The sequence below is a fragment of the Nycticebus coucang genome, chromosome X (assembly GCF_027406575.1).
Source record: "Nycticebus coucang isolate mNycCou1 chromosome X, mNycCou1.pri, whole genome shotgun sequence".
Taxonomy (NCBI): Eukaryota; Metazoa; Chordata; class Mammalia; order Primates; family Lorisidae; genus Nycticebus; species Nycticebus coucang.
In genome coordinates this window covers 165,792,002-165,808,751 of record NC_069804.1, presented here as the reverse complement: position 1 = coordinate 165,808,751, position 16,750 = coordinate 165,792,002, and the positions used below count along the sequence as shown (strand labels likewise).

The window sequence follows — 16,750 nt, the reverse complement described above, 5'->3', positions numbered from 1 at the left end:
TGGCTTAGGAACTCTTCCTAGAAAATTACTAAACTACACCAAACTAGATTTTTTTTTTAAATGTCCCCTTCAAGCCCACTCTGTTCAGGAACATTCCTATCCCCATGTCCTATAATCTCCAGACTTAGTGGAAATAAAAATAAAAAAGGCTTTTGTCGTTCTCACAAAAATATCAATGAATTCCTGACCTAAGGTGGTTCAAACTGCAGAAATTCTTTAAACTTTAATTTGCTATTTCCAGCAGATATTCCAGTGCTAAATATTTTGTGGTGCTTTTATCTGCAATGATGAAGACTTGCCCGCTGGATGGTTTGGTTATTCCTAACTTTGTGATCATGTTTTCTTGCTTTCTAGTATATTACTGTATTGTGGTCCATATTTTATAAGTCTTGGATCAGGGAAGACCCTGAGTAAAATTACGACATATATACAATTTGTTTTGCCTATGATGCACCTCTCTTTCCCTTTAGGACTCTCTCCAAAGAAATGAAATCTTTCGTAGGAACATTTCTGACATCACAATAGTCAGTGTGAATGAAATTGTAGATATTGGGGCCTACCTGTTAGCCCTTATAAGAATGATCTGTTAAAAGAGAGACCCCTTCTTCAAAAAAATCGATTAAAAAAAAATCAAAGTGAAGCCATGAATTTTAAGCCCACTTCTACAACTATGGATGGAAGGTGGCTGATGTCTTATAAAGCCTCTTAGGAAATTATTTTACATTAGAACCCTAAGTCACCTAGGTATTACTGAGAATGAAAAAAAAAAGAAATTTCTTTGAGATTCAGTTTTATAAATTGCTAAAAGGATCTCTTAGATTTTGTAATCTGGTACATTTATCAAGTTATTTTGAAAAAGTTATATTTATGAGAGAGTAAAGATATAATTTTCATCCAGAGTGGGGAAAATAATAAAAATATTTTGGGATTCTATAACTTGAAAATAACTTAAATTTTGGAAATAAAATAGATTCTCAGTTACAGTCTGTTAGAAATGTTGTTTTTAGAATATAAACTTACACAAAGCCATTGAAAACTTTATTTCATATTATTTGTTCCCATTTTTTACAATATCCACTTTACAACAATACTAATACAATATTGGCACCCCCACTTTAAATAGATTTTACAGAAACTTAAAGTCTAGTGTTAATATATATTCTGTTTTTGAGCCACATCATTAGCAAAAGTTCACTACTACACAAGCCATTTAAACAAGCTCAAAACTACCAAAAGCACACTCAAACACCAAGTTTTTTAAAATACAAATTTATAGTGCCAGACATATGCTTTAATTTTCTCCAAAAAACATTTTCTGAAATCGCAAATCTAAATCTGACACATCTGTTGACAGCAGTTTTTTTTTTTTAATAACAATAATTAACGAGATCATAGTGTTAGCAAATAGAAGCAGAGGACAGAAAATCAGAACCTTCCATCTGATTTCCATGGGCAGAGACTAATTAGGTCATATTCTTATAGGATTTAGGCACCCATCAAGCAAGAAGATGGTTTGATAAGCATTGCACACCCAGGTGTTAGGAATTTCGTGTGGTACTTCTGCATGTTTTAGAAAGAGGGCACTGCTTACCAAAAAGAAAAAAAAAAAAAGAATTTCTTTAAAAGAAGAATTTCACACACTGACGGGTTTGCAGATTTTTCAACAGGGGTCCTCCTCTGGAACCCTAAAATGACACCATAAATGTGGCCACTTATTCTGCCTGTGAAGAGGAAAGTTCTTCACGATATTTTTGAACAATAACTTTGCCCAGTCATTAATTAATGGCAGCTTTAAGTAGAACAACAGTAAGTCAGTAAGTGTTGACCCAAGTAAGGCAAGCCCTCCGCCCCTGATCCTTACTCAGTCCTGTTCACTTGCTGACCCCAAAACATTTTGCACAGATTTAGTTACAATGGGGTAGAGATTAATGGAAAAAGGCAGTCATATGTGAAGGTTTAATTTGTTTAAGAAAAGTGCACAAGAGACATTTGTTCTTTTTTTGATCCCCATTTCACAGAGTATACATTATACAGAGTATAATCTCTAGATTTACGCCACATAATAAACACAAACACGATTTTGTGCCAATCACTTGAGCATATGAGAAATTAGAAGCATCACAAATGGGATGAAAACAAATTAGATTTTAAAGTTTCATCTAGTTTATTTCACCTTTCCTATTCACCTCTCTTGCAATTCACTGGCACAGATAAATTTGCCTTTCTGTACTCGGTGGGGCTTCATTTTATTTAGAAAGCCCAGTAACATTACTGATTGTACTTTGAAGAAAATCAAAGTTTATCTTTTACTTACAGGGATCCTTCTAAGAATTCAACACACTTCACCAACAACAAAAGTCTGGACATCACGCACCTATGCACAATTTAGGGTTGGATACACACGCTGGGAGGAAAAATACCATTTTTGACTGAAAGGCTAGACTATGTCCTCCTCCTTCTTCTCGCTACATCCAGGGAACAAGGTCACACTAATTTCAGACACCAGTGTGCTCCCAGTGCCCGGGACCCTGCCCAGCACAGCCAGGTGGTTAAGAGGGGTGTCAGCAGGAAGAGGCTCGGGCAGCTCTGCCTTGCAACAGAATAGCTGAGCTTTAAAATGCTTCTGGAAGGTTTTGCTCAGCCAGTAGAGAGCAAAGGGATTTACACAAGAATTGCTGAAAGCCAGAACCCGAGAGAAAATGGTGATAATAAAATGCACGGTAGAGGAGTCTGCATGGGTTTGATGAGTGAAAGAGTGGTAGAGATACAGGAGGTGATTTGGCAACCAGCAGAGAGCAAACAGAGCCACCAACACCAAGACCGTTCTGGCAATTCTCTTCCGGGATTCAATCTATAGGGGGAAGAAAATGGTAACAACAACAAAATCATTTAGATGGCAGAGATTTTCAAAAGTCAGCCTCTAGATTTACACAGAATTTTACAGTTAAAATTAACAAGCTGGTTTCCCTTTGAACATGTGTTTGTGTGCTAACTGGCTGGAATGTGCAGGAAGTCAGCCCGTGGCTATGGAAAACAGCAAGTTAATTGGCATGGTCACCCATGATCTTGGCTTCATTAATTCTAATTCAGAGACACCTCCAGCTCCCGATTTGGAGATACTCTAGGATGTCTCCATTTAACTCAGGGTATGTTGCGGAATTCTCCCAAATTTAATTCAATTAAAAATGTAGACTGCATCAGGGGAGGCTGACTAGGTCAGAATATTCTGGGGTTTATGAAACTTGCGAAGTTGGTATTGAAAATTGGTTTTAATCTAAAAAATTGTTTTTAATCCATAGGAATTCTAACCATACAGTCAAAAGAATAAAAACCACATGTTGCTGTCCTTTCTATCCGAAAATAACTCTACCTACATCCATTAATAAGAGAAATGAGTCAGGTTAGGTGAATACATAGCCTGGGCTGGGAGATAGAGCAAAGATAACCAGCTACATGAGCAGTTATGGACACGTGCACTGCTTCAGCCTCACGGACACTATTGTGGAACCAACTAAATGGACTAGCTTCAAAAAAAAAAGCACAGCTGTGTACTAATCAAGAGGTGAATGGAATCATCTCTCCTCTCCCTCAGAAGAGTTTAAAATCTTTTGAAAAAATGATTGGAACTATGTTTTGGCACCATCCCTTTTTCTCTGTCCCTATTTATGGGGGGAGAGCACTCCTGGCTGTTGGCAATGGTCTTAATCAAGCCTCCGTGAGTCACTGTGTTCTCTCGCTACTGGCACTACACTCCCTCTCCCCCAGTGTGTTTGTGTGTAAGTGGTTGGCATTGAACAATGTTAGGGCTTCTTGCCAGGTCTACATGCCATGCACTTCTATTATTCTGTCATGCTTTCTAAACCAAAAGATACTTGCTTTATAGTCTGACTTCATGCAATGTTCCTTAATATCACAAGGGATAAAAACTTTTGACTACTCCCAAACTTCAGTTATCCCCTCTCTCATAGTGATGCTACCATCTATTGAATGCTTACTCTGCACCAGGTACTAGGCTAAAGTATCTACATCATCTAGTCCTCCCCTTTACTTTACAGGTGAGAAAACAGAGGCACAGAAAGGTTAAGTAAGTTGCTCAAGATTGCTCGGCTAGTATGTGATAGAGCTGGGACTGAAGAGAGAACCTATGCTCCCAACCAAAATACCACACTGGTATTGTGTGTATACACAGGAGAATACACAGTTGCTCACTGTGCAAAAGTAGGAATTTCACTTCTAAAATTTAAACTTCATTTGCATGACTACTGATTGATACATACCTGTTTGCGAGCATGGCTTTGTTCCTCAGTAGGTATGTTCAAGGTGCTTTTGTAAAGAGTCTTAGCAATCAAAGAATAATAGATAGAGATAATAGACAGTGGAATAATATAGAACACTAGGAAGGACAGCAGAGAATGTGTTTCTTGCAGGAGTTTCTCAGAGACAGGATAAGAGACACACGATTCAATTGTTGTATTTTTGTCAGGATCTTGAAAAGTATACACATTTGAAAATATAGCCTCCGGGACAGCAAATATCATAGACACGATCCAGACGCAGCCAGCTTTTGCACAAGTCTTCAGGATGGCATTAGAGGGCTGCCGCTCAAGGGGCTTCACAACTGCCTTATATCTGAAAACATGTAATCAGAGGCAGAGGTTCAAATAAATACGAAAATTATACAATCTCAGAGTTAGAAGTGACCTTAGTGGTCATCCAGTTCTACCTCCTATCTGTATGTATAGGAGTCAACATTAACCAACTAGAAATGGTTATGGTTTCAAATACACATTATACATCCCAGTATTTTTTATTTATGCTAATCCTTTTCCCTTATTCACTCTTATGAGATACTCCAAATCTGCAATTTCACAACTTTATGTATAGACCCTCTATTTAGGCAAATAAACATTTTGGGGCATGATTTTGTGTGTGATTGAGAGTAATTCACTACCTGTGTATTACCTTAAGTGTTCTAAAAGACTTCCTTTTTGTATAAATGACTGATGTTAAACAGAATTAATTTCCCTTTCTTCATGAGTGAGTAGCCGTCAGCCTTCCTAGAAAAGAATTCCAGGGGGTTACACAGTAAAGAGGAGAGGGTTAATTTCTTCCCCACTCATAAGTGCTAATTCCATGCCCAAGCCGATTGGTGAACAGATTTAGAGCAAGGCAAGGGTGTAATCAGAAGCCCTTTGCCGGTGCAAAGATGCCTCCCATTCAGACAAATCCACCTTAAAATCTACAGCCTTTAAACGAGTTTGCCCACAAATAGATTATAAGACCAGTCAAAGCAAAATTCAAAAAATACACAGGAAAAGCTTTTCTTCCTCTCATATTCCAGAATCTGAAGAAGCTATTCCTTCTGATACTGACAGGCATTGATTACTTACAGGCTTCTTGCAGGCTTTTTAAAGCATCATTTTTAACATTTGGAGCCTCAATTTTTTTCATGCTTTCACAGTTATCATTCTACGATAGGAACACAGAAAAACACAGTACTTAGACTGAAAATATCCTAACACAGAGTCTGAACACCCTGGCTGCAAGAGGTTCTCACACGCTGTCTCCATAGAGCTCTGAAAGTCAAGCAGGATTAATTTATTTCCCCCGGAAAGGATAAAGTCATTAAATGCCTATAGAGAAGACAAATAGAATTAAGTGATGATATGATACGGAGTTACCAGGGAGCTGAAAATCTCACCATTTTTCTGCCATTAGCTAATTTGATGAATTGTAAATAAATTAGATGCTTGTAAGCTTTTTACCATCCTTCCGATATACAGTAATGCATATGTGGTCAATTTCACCCCTATGCCGATGTTTCCATGTTGACTATATTGCACCACTAGGCTGCACTGATGTATAAAGCATGAATTTTTTCCTTTACACCTGGAACAATTTGCCTTACTTAATAAACTAGAGGAAAAATGAAAACACCATTCAGCATTCTTTCAAGCAAACAATTACGCTCCGAAAGAATAAATTACCCCTAAAGCATACAATTTCAACCTCTCCTCAGATGCTAACACAAGAATTTTAACGTTCTTACACCAACTTTTATTTAAAATGCCACCCAATTTTCCTATCTTACCTCCGGGTTACACAGTGTGAGAAAAGCAGAATAGTAGCCAGTAAATGCTAAGTACAAGCTTTCCTTTCTTTTTGCTTAATTTCACATCCTGACAAATATAACAGAGAAAAGAAACCCACCTGTCAGCGCTGAGAATTGTTAACGTGAACACCGACACACCAACAGAAGTGAGCCGGATGAAAGAAAGCACCTTACAACCAATTCTTCCGAACAGCCATCCTTCTGCAAGGTAGTGGGTTGCATCTACGGGCACACAAGTTAGCAGAAGTAAAAGATCTCCAAAAGCCAAGCTAGTGATGAAAATATTTGGAACTGTTTGCATGGATTTGGTCTTGAAAAAGACTTTGATGAGAATAGCATTTCCAAGGATGCCCACTGAAATGATCACAGCATAAGTAATATAGATGGCACACAATGCTTCTATTCCTGGAGAGTTGTTCCCGGTCCGTCCTTTATTTGTGGTATCGTTAGAAACCACAGAGCTTGATGATTCTGTGTCATTTGTGATTGAAATAAAAGTCTGATTAGGTGATTGAGGCTGCCTTTCAGACATTTCTTCTGAAGACTGTGTCTTTAATATTTCTTCTGCTCAGTTCAAATGCAGTTGATTGTCACGTCTAGTGCCTACGTCTAGTAACGAGATGGTGCTAGGAGAACAGAACAGAACAGAATGGGAAGAAAACCCAAGACATCCGGATACTCCTTTCCTTCAGTTGTTCTGTGTCTCCCAGCATGCTTGGCTAAATGCTCACTGATCTGGCACAGAAGAGTGGGAGGTGGAGGAGTTTTATTGGCGTGTCCTGACTTCAGGGGAGGGAGGGGGATGGGGAAATGCTCTGCAGTTGCTTGTTCCATCCTGGTGGGGAATATTTGGACTAATTAGGCATCATTAAGTCATCTTATTGTTTATTAGAATCACCCTGCTTTCATATCTCTCTAGGGTGGTCTATATAGATATTGTCAATTTTTTTCCAAAAAATACCTTAATTACTGCCCCCCCGCAATCACCTGGTGGTCTAATGCATTTTCTTTTACATGATAAATAAGTGTACATGTCCCTTGAAGCACGAACTTGAATCCACTTCTCAAGATTTAATACCAGAGACATCTGAAGCAACAAATCATTCATGCTTTGACAGGGCTGATGTCACCTCCAAGGAGCAATAACTCAGGTGATCTAGGTTTAATACCTACTCTGTCACATGGTACTTCCCAACTCTGTGCTTATTACCAGGGCTGTGCTGTACAATATCAAAGCAACCTTTAAGAAATGAAAAATCCAGGAAAACCACCAGTTGCTTTGTCTCTAAGTGTGCTAGTAACACCAGTTTTACTGCTTGTCTGGTTTCTGTAAGTTTCAAATTAATACTAGGATGCAAATGTTTAGGGTTCTCATTTCCAAGGTAAAGTTCAAGTTGTAGTTGAGCTCTTCATCCAGGGGATATGCTTAACACCCCCACATTGTGCACATTAGTTGAGATCCTCCCTCTTCCCCCTCTTATGCCACATTTTTAAAAAACAGCCATTTAGGGTTTCTCTCTCCAGAAATGGTTAAAATGAACCCACCTTATTCCAAAACAAAATAATACAGAATGATACTGCTCAAGGTCCTGACACACAAAAAATGTTTAACAATGAAAATCATCCTTTTCTGATGATGAAATGTCATAGATGACTCCAGAGATGATAGGCATGGTAATAATGTGTACATCATCTGAAGGAAGTAGACAATTAAAGCAATCACCTTAGTACCAGCCAGAAAAGCCCCATTTTGCAGAAAAAGTAAGCGTGTGCTTTACAAGTGTGTGTGTGGTGGGGTGTTGTTTGGGAGCAGTTTGAAGGCAGTTAACCTGCTAAGAAATATTGTCCAAAGTTACCAACTGCAATGCATAATCTCTCAGCTAGGAGAAATTTAGTGTAGTGAGGTGTTTACAAATATAGCTGTCTTGGAACATTGCCTGGGAAGTAAAATGCAAAGTTGTAAAGTGTTTGGCTAGATGAGGAAAAGGGGGCAGGACAAAGGCTGCTCTTTATACTGACAGACCTGGGGGAATCAGTTCTGCAGAGAAAGTGAAGTGGATAAATTATATCACTTACATGGTTAATATGAGCCCCCCCCCACCATCCACACCTGTCTTCCACTCATTATAAAATTATCTCTGCAGAGAGAAAGAAGGAGGGCGGGGTGGGGAAAGGAAGAGCAGAGAGAGGGAAGGAGCGAGGGGGTGGGGTCTCGGTGTGTGACACACCTTTTGGGGGCAAGACACAATTGTAAGAGGGTCTTTACTTAACAAATGCAATCAGTGTAACCTGGTTTCTTGTACCCTCAATGAATCCCCAAGAATAAACTTTAAAAAAAATTATCTCTGCCGTTTACACCACTTAGCTAAAAAACTGTTTTTAACGGGAATGAGGAGGGGAGAGAGTTTGCATAAACCCAAACCCCCAAGCCTTGAAGTGTATACATTTAAGTAATTTTCTATACTGGGGCTGGCTCTTTAAGATGGTCTGTACACAAAAGGGCTCTTGATGGTCCACATCTTGTTCTCACCAAACTAATGGTACCATCTCTCAGGGATTACTGCATATCATTCAGCAAAGAGCAAACAGTATCTCCCAATTAACACAGCAACTGATTGCCACACAGAACTGCATGTGATTCCCAAGATTATCTGAATTCCCAAGATCTCAGTCATGCTTTAGCAGGCTACAGCTGCTGGCATGCTTTTCCTTCCTCCCTTCTTTCTGGTCAGAAGAGGTCAGGAGAGAGCAGTAGTATTGGAGCAGTGGGGGTCTTGGGTCTCTAAAATTACAGAATCCCAGAATATCAGAGAGGGAAGTGACCCTAGAGATGATGAAATCAAATGTTCTCATTTTGCAGAGAGAGAAAGGAGATCCAGAGAGGGACAGTATCTCACCCAAGGTCTCACAAATACTCAGAAATAGAGCTGAGACAAAACAGATTCACTCTGGCTTCTGAAAGGCTAACAATCAGTGACAAGAGCTGCAAAACACACAGTTCTTGACAGTGAGCCATATTTGCTCATTTGGAATCACAGACTTAGGTTTTCTGAATGTTCTATTAACCAAGGAACAAGAGATTTCCAGGCTACCCAGCAATTCATGATGTTAATAGATAAGTTAAATGCATCATGTCTAATTAATCATTTGTAAGTAAAGTTAGAGGGCACTTAGCCTATACTAAATAATGAAATCCATTTCTTTTTATTTTTTGGTTTTTATTGTATAAGTGGCCAGTATTATCATCAAAGATCTGCAAAATCAACTACTTGGTATAGATTAAGCAATTGTACAATCATATGAGTTTTTAACTCAAAAAAAGTATTTAATGGGTATAGAATAAACAAATTACCAATTTTCTGAAGTTGAGTTTTCTAGTTCAGCCTGATTCAGTTAGTGCTGTCAAAATCTTTTTTAAATCTTCAAGGAGCACCTCTCTGCCTTTAAGGAGGTGGGGGCGGGGGTTAGAGAACAGTCGCTAGAGAAAGGCTGCAAACTTGGCTCCAAGTTTCTCAGCCATCTGTGAAACAGGACAGTCAGTGGATGACAGATTTTGGCATCCATCAAAATCACCAGGAAGGATTATCAAAACCCAGGTTGCTGGGTCTCACCTCCAGAGTTGCTACTTTGGTAGGTCTGGGTGTGGATTTCTAACACGATCCCAGGTGATGTGGATGCTGCTGGTCGAGATCACACTCTGACAACCATTTCTGTAGGTTCTCAGTTTGTTCAGGAGGATCATGGGTTTTACTGATGTTGATGTCCAAGAGACGTTTCTGTGGGTCTTCATTAAAGCAAAAAGTACTCTATGCTGAAATAAATACATCAAAAATCTTCCTGGAGGCCAGGAGCAGTGGCTCACACCTGTAATCCCAGCACTCTGGGAGGCTGAGGCAGGAGCATCACTTGAGCCCAGAAGTTTGAGAGCAGCCTGAGCAAGATGGAGACCCTGTCTCTACTAAAAATAGAAATATTAGCCATGGATGCACCTCAGCACCAGCTACTCAGGAGGCTGAGGCAGGAGGATCCCTGGAACTCAGGAGTTTGATGTTGCTGTGAGCTATGATGATGTCATTTCACCCTAGTCAGGCAATGGGCCAATACTCTGTCTCAAACAAAACAAAATAAAACAAAACAAAAACAAAAACTCCTTGGAGCTGGAGCTGGAGCTGGCTGGTGGCTCTCTTCCACACACACACAAAGGTGCCAAAAATTGTATACACATTTAAAAAAATGAAAAAAACTGTGTTAAAATTGTAATAATATATACCAATAGAAAAGGTAAATATAATCATGTTTGACTTCTGCAATTACAAGAGGCGCTCAAAGTGGTTACAGAGAGCATCTGGACCCTTGTGTTTATGGTGAATTACTTCTTGAGCACCCTTGGAACCACTCATGGTATGGCACCCTTTGATCAGGAGCAGTGCATGTAATAATCTTGGGATGAAAACTTTCCATTTGTCTGTTTTAGGAGTGTGTCACATGCTTGCTCGGCTAACTCTTATCTCACATGCACATTGTCCCGTATATGTCTGTGGTGAGCAGGTAAACCAGGGGTGTCTTCTCTGGGCCACATTGGAAGAATTGTCTCGGACACACATTAAATACGCTAACAAAAGCTGATGAACAAAGAAAAAAAAAAAGGTTTATGCACAATTTTCATGAAATCTGCCATTGCAGATAAGTGAAAGAGTCCTCACATCATAATCCTAATCATACAACGTCTCATTCAGAGTCTTTTGAATTTGTCAAGCAGGTCTCGAGCTTGCTATCACTAATATATAAAATGTACATATCTAAGTAATAAAACACCTTTTTAAATTTTTTTTATAAAAGTAAAAGTGGGTGGTATAAAACTAGAGGGATATTTGACACTGTATTTGAGAAACTAATGCATCAATAACTGGTTCAAAGAAAGCAGTTACAGTTCTCGGTGAGTTCTCAAAGTACTCATGAGGTATTTCGGTTCTAATTTTAACTCTTAATGGGCTTCATTCTTGAAAATAGTTACTCACAAATATAGGTACTGCCAAAAAGCAATGACATGAATAAGGCAAGATTTTGAAGTGAGGGAGATTTGATTCTGGGAAGATAGGACCTATAAAAGTCCCCTAAAGAGATATGATCATTTTTTCCCTAAAGTCGAATGTAGATTGCAACTCTGTGCATTCCATTTGAAAATTGGCAGGTAACACACTTATGTTGACTGAAATGGGCTTGCAAATGCACAAAAATATTGATTATTTTCCCAGAAATCTTGAAATCTGTTTTCAAATTCTTGTGTCAAATTGAAAAGCAAGCCCTCATATCTTTTTGCTGTTCACAGGACTGTGTTTAGCCAATGTGTCGAAATGCACAAAATGGTTTGCCTTAATTTGAGCTTACCATAATTTCAGTTTCATTTGGAACACTGTTATGGTTCGAAACATTGTACTAATCAGTTGGTTTTCACCTCGCAGACACATGTTTAACTCATTTAAATAAGTGGCTAAATTCACTAAAGATGCTTAATCTGTAAACCAGTTTCCATTGTCAAATTCTGGCACAAATTTGGTTTTTGATACCAAAAATGACTTGATAACATTTTGCCAGTTGTAATATCTTTTCAACATTTGGCCTCAACTTAGCCGTCTTATTTCCGAAAAGTAAATGATATCTCCATAGTCAGTATCAATACTTTTAAGGAATTCCTGCAATTGTTGATGATTCAATGCCTTGGCCATTATGAAATTCAGTCTTGATGATGATTTGCATAATGTATTCCATTTTTAAAATTTTTGTGCATGAATTTTCTTTTTCTTTCTTTCTTTTTTTTTTAGAGACAGAGTCTTACTTTATTGCCCTCAGTAGAGTGCTATGGCGTCACAGCTCACAGCAACCTCCAGCTCTTGGGCTTAGGAAATTCCCTTGCCTTAGCCTCCCGAGTAGCTGGGACTACAGGTGCCTACCACCACGCCCGGCTATGTTTTTCCAGTTTGGCTGGGGCCGGATTCAAACCCATCACCCTCGGTATATGGGGCCGGTGCCCTATTCACTGAGCCACAGGCACCACCATGCATAACTTTTGTTGATGTGCTTTTGTGAAGTGATACTTCATCAAACATGAGTTTTGGGCAGTAATTGCATCATCTTCTACTAATTTTACAAGTCCCTCTCTTTTACCTACCATCACCAGGGCACCATCAGTAACTATATCAGATATGTTGACAATGGACAAAGAAAATCACTTTAACATATATTTTACTGCTTCATATAAATCTCTTGATTTGATTGTGTTTTAATGGCACTAAAGAAGCCATTTTTTCTGTGACATTATATTCATCACCAGTACCTCTAATAAAAATGGCAAATTGAGCAGTATTTGCAGCATCAGTGCTGTCATCATCACCAAAGCATATAACTTAAAATTAGCAGCTTTACTCTTTAAACCTCAATCTACAGATTTTCTAATTTTTTCAATTCACTTGGCTATAGTCTAGTGAGACAAACTGATTTTAGAAATACCCCCCCCTTTTTTTCAGGGAAAATTATGTCTCCCATGGTTTCCATACATTGCTTAACAAATTAACCATTGGTAAACTGCTTTAATTTTTTGTTATTAAATATGTTATCATACAACTAGCTCTTACACTGGAATTTTTCTGAGTTTTAAAATTAAAAAAAAAAAATTTGTTGAGATGACAAACTTTTTTGTGTCTCAGCTTTTTGTCCGTACGGCACAATCCTTATAATTCTTAATCCACATCAAGTATGGCAGCATGTTTTTGCATATAACTCCTTTTCAAATAATAGTCTTTGAAAACTTGCACAAATTCCCTATAAATTAAAGCGGAGTGCCTTACTATTTGCCTGGACAAAAAGTAGTCATCTGTGCACTTTTCATTGAACAATCTTCCTTTATCCAGGATTTTTGTTTTTTGGGTTCTGTTTTCTTTTGAGACATTTTGTAGAAACTATGCTGGGATTAAAAAATTATAATAGATAAGGAATTATAATGACTTTTCTTATGAAAATTAATTGATGGGAAAATAGAAAGCAAGGTTTGAGCCCTTCCACATCTCAGCTGTGAGTGGTGCAGGGTGAGGGGGAAGCCCACTCTAAAGCATGGCAGGCAATATGTAAGGCATGGCTTAGGTGTGGAATTGCTCTTAGTAATCATGTAAGAATGCTTACCTGACTTCTAAATAACATTAAATATTTGTTGAGAAAGCTAAATTCTCAATTGCAATGGGTGGTTGAAATGTTATTGATAATCGTTTCCTCGCCAAGGCACCACAAGCATGTGTAACATCTGATGGTGTCAATTGGACTGTGCTCGGAAGATAACGCACTGGAAGCCATACACCCCAGTAAAACGGAAGCCACACATGTGTGAAAATGGCAAGAGTGTACATGTTTTTCTTACGTGATGGTGCAACACCACATTGCTGTCTACAAAGTTTCATATGCAAGAACCATGCAATCGAGTTCCACCAAAAAAATCACCAAAAAATCTCATAATGTATTAAGTAAGTTTACAGTTTTGTGTTGGGCTGCATTCCTAGCCATCCTGGGCCACATGTGGCCCACTTGTCGCAGGTTGGACCCCCTTGGTGTAAACTATTCCAACACCATAGCATAAGCAGCAGGACTTGCTGTGTGAGGCCCCCTACCCCCGATGTGCACATCATACACAGTACCATGTGTCTTAGTCTTACCACAAATGTGTGCAGTTGCAGGCAGCGCCTGTGGCTCAAAGGGGTAGGGTGCCGGCCCCATATGCTGGAGATGGCGAATTCTAACCCAGCCTTGGCCAAAAAATGCAAAAAAAAAAAAAAATGTGTGCAGTTGTTAGGTGTATTGGGGGCTCTGTGGCATACTCATGCCTCCATTGTTGTTGTGCTTCCACAATGTTCTCACATTTCAAAGACCACTTCAAAATGGTCTTGCTCTCCTAGAATGATAACTGTGCCTCCACCATTTTCTTTGACTGCCTTTCCTGTTGCTTGTGATGCTGGCATTCATACTACACATTGCTACCGTAATTCAATTCAACTTTCAAAAGTAATGCATAGATAACATAGCTTAAAATGTGTATAAATTTTTTGGCAGCCTGTATACGTAGTATGTATACCTCAAGTAAGCCAGATTTACTGAAATCTTGGACAACTATGCCCAGATTGCCCGGGGTGCTTCAGGTGATCTTTCTCCAATGGGTGAAAGATGAAGTGGATAAACTTTTTGCTTCTGACTCAAACTCGGAATCTGTTTTTATATTTAAGAACTGAAAAATGAATAACCAGAAATCACAGTCTTTAAGCCTCTAATTACACAGGTTCCTTCTTTTATACTCTTGTGCCAGGAAACAAGATGGATTTTTTTTGTTATAAATTATTCATAACTGGGTTAGATCCATTATAAGAGGATACAATTTGACTTGTGGGTCTATATAATAGTGATTCCTATTGTCATAGAGTTCTGTGTTCCCAGTCATAATTTCTCACCCCCAAACCTTATAATTTTCATATTAAAAGTGGAGATTGCTATTCAGAATGGTCTCTGCAGAGACTGGGTAAAATAAATATAACTATGCAGTGGTAGCCTCTACAAAGACTAGAAATTCCAACTGAATCTTTTAAGTGGAATTTTTTGTTAAAGGCAGATTCTTATCATGATTAAACTTAGTGGCTCCTGAAAAGTGGACAACCATGTAGGCTGTTCCTAGATTAGGTGCCTTTATGGATGTCCTTATCACTGTACTTGTTCACCCACACATGGCTAATAATGTATGCTAGGATCAAGGTGAAGTTCTGCAATTATAGTAGATTGAGATAGTCTTGCCTTAGATAAAATGTTTAGGCCCTGAATACTGAAGCACAATTTATGAAGTGGATGAATTTTTCCTGTAATGCATTTCCATCTCTCTTCTCAGTAATCTTCTTCCTCTTCCTGGAATGCTCTTCCATACCCCCAATCAAGTGTCCAATTTTCAAATGACTTACTTTCAACCTCTTGTTAATCCCTGTTAAGGTGCTTCAAATCAACAAAAACCATACATTTATCAGATAGCCCTGCAATTACACTTCTAGGTATCTATCCAAAATAAATGAAGAAATACATCCACACAATGACTATTATGCAAATAAACATGGAAACATTTTTTATAAAAACAAATTAGAAAGAACCCAAGGGTCCAACAGTTAGTAAATGAGTAAACAAAATGAGGCTTATCCAGACAATGGAATACTACACAACAATAAAAAGGACAAATCATTGACATGTGTTACAACATGGATAGCCCTTAAACATATGCAATGAAAGGCAGCACAGATACTGTATGATTACTTAATATGAAGTTTCTAGAAAGGACAAAATTGTAAATAATGGATAACATGTCAGTGGTTGCCTGGATCTGAAAGTTGGAGCACAGGTGATTGCTAAGGAGCACAGGGGAAATCTGGGGGTGATGGAAATGTTCTCAACTAGGTAATGCAATGATTACTGTTGAATTGTATCATTTAATTGAAACTCAATGTAAAATAGCTAAATTTGGGGCATTTAAATTATACCTCAATGAAGCTGAAAAATGTCAGGAATAAAAGGTAACACCAGGGGTCTAGATGCCCTTGGGGGGCAGAGATGAGTGAGACATTTCTAGCAAGTCTCATCTGTGTTCAGGATGGGACCTGCTCTACCATGCACTGCTACTGATTCAGAGGGCCTCAGACTTCCCTGCAGCCTCCACAGCATTCTACCAGGACTAGGGCTCATGCTCTTTGGAGATACAGAGATGAGTAAGCATGTCCCTAAAGATATTAACGAAGGAGATAAGGCAAGGACACAAATAGTTAGGAAATCTGAATTTCTCTGGTTCTGACACATACTTTCTCACACAAGGAGCAAAGTCCATCAACTCAAGCACTTTTAGGAGCCTGTAAGGATAGGAGTTTGGGGCTAAGGTTTTGCTAGTCATTAGCAATTATGTAAACCATCAGGATCTTATATAAGGTCTTCCCTGTGCTCAGAAACAAGTATATTCCCACTGGCACTGTTACTGCTCTACTGGGTGCCCCACACTCTGCCATACAGTCTCTGCATCCCTCCATCATGTCTCCTATTCTTTTCCACTGTTCCACCAAGCACAGCAGTCTCTCTCTAGTGGTGAACACTGGTCTGCTGGGCATTGCCAGTACGACAAGGTATGATAAGCCTGCAAGTGAAAAGTAAGGTCTCTTATCCTTTAATATCAAAATTACAATGAGATTGAAACTCTCCATTTTTTTTCCAGAAAGAATTCTAATAGTTTCTCTCTTTAAACAGACCCAAGAGTCTGTAAGGTTGCTATCATATATCCACAAACTTTGTTTGATGAGGTCTGCTGGGTGATTGTCAACCTCCTCCTTACATTGAGGAGGTCCCACTTGGTGTTTTCAGTTGTCTGATTCTGTCATCCCCATTCATATATAAGGAAGCTGAAGCACAGGGAAAATCAAGTTATCAAGTTGGACCTAGGTAGCTGGTTCCAGAGTGTGTGTTCTTACCAGTACCCCATCAGACAGAGGTGGCCCCAGCCAGGCCACCAGTTTCAAATGGCTCCAGTGCAGAATGCTGACTTGATCCATCCTCATCAAGATGGTTTCTCAAGGTGTCATCCAC

General features: G+C 38.9%; 1 protein-coding gene across 1 annotated transcript; it reads right to left on the bottom strand.

Annotated features, from left to right (window-relative positions):
- Positions 1-2,379: 2,379 nt before the first annotated feature.
- Positions 2,380-6,793, bottom strand: BRS3 (bombesin receptor subtype 3). Its single transcript, XM_053579873.1, has 3 exons — positions 6,211-6,793; positions 4,278-4,629; positions 2,380-2,851 (listed from the first exon to the last, which is right to left on the bottom strand). The coding sequence occupies exons 1-3, from the start codon at positions 6,642-6,644 to the stop codon at positions 2,438-2,440; spliced, it is 1,200 nt and encodes a 399-aa protein (XP_053435848.1). The 5' UTR covers positions 6,645-6,793; the 3' UTR covers positions 2,380-2,437.
- Between the last annotated feature and the right edge of the window lie 9,957 nt (positions 6,794-16,750).

What these genes read in the sequence shown, in the direction of transcription:
- BRS3 (XM_053579873.1), bottom strand. Translation starts at nt 6,644, where the DNA reads ATGTCTGAAAGGCAGCCTCAATCACCTAATCAGACTTTTATTTCAATC. An exon ending in ACAATTCTCAGCGCTGACAG is followed by an intron (nt 4,630 to 6,210) that starts GTGGGTTTCTTT and finishes ACATGTTTTCAG; the next exon opens with ATATAAGGCAGTTGTGAAGC. An exon ending in AAAGCCATGCTCGCAAACAG is followed by an intron (nt 2,852 to 4,277) that starts GTATGTATCAAT and finishes TTCCCCCTATAG; the next exon opens with ATTGAATCCCGGAAGAGAAT.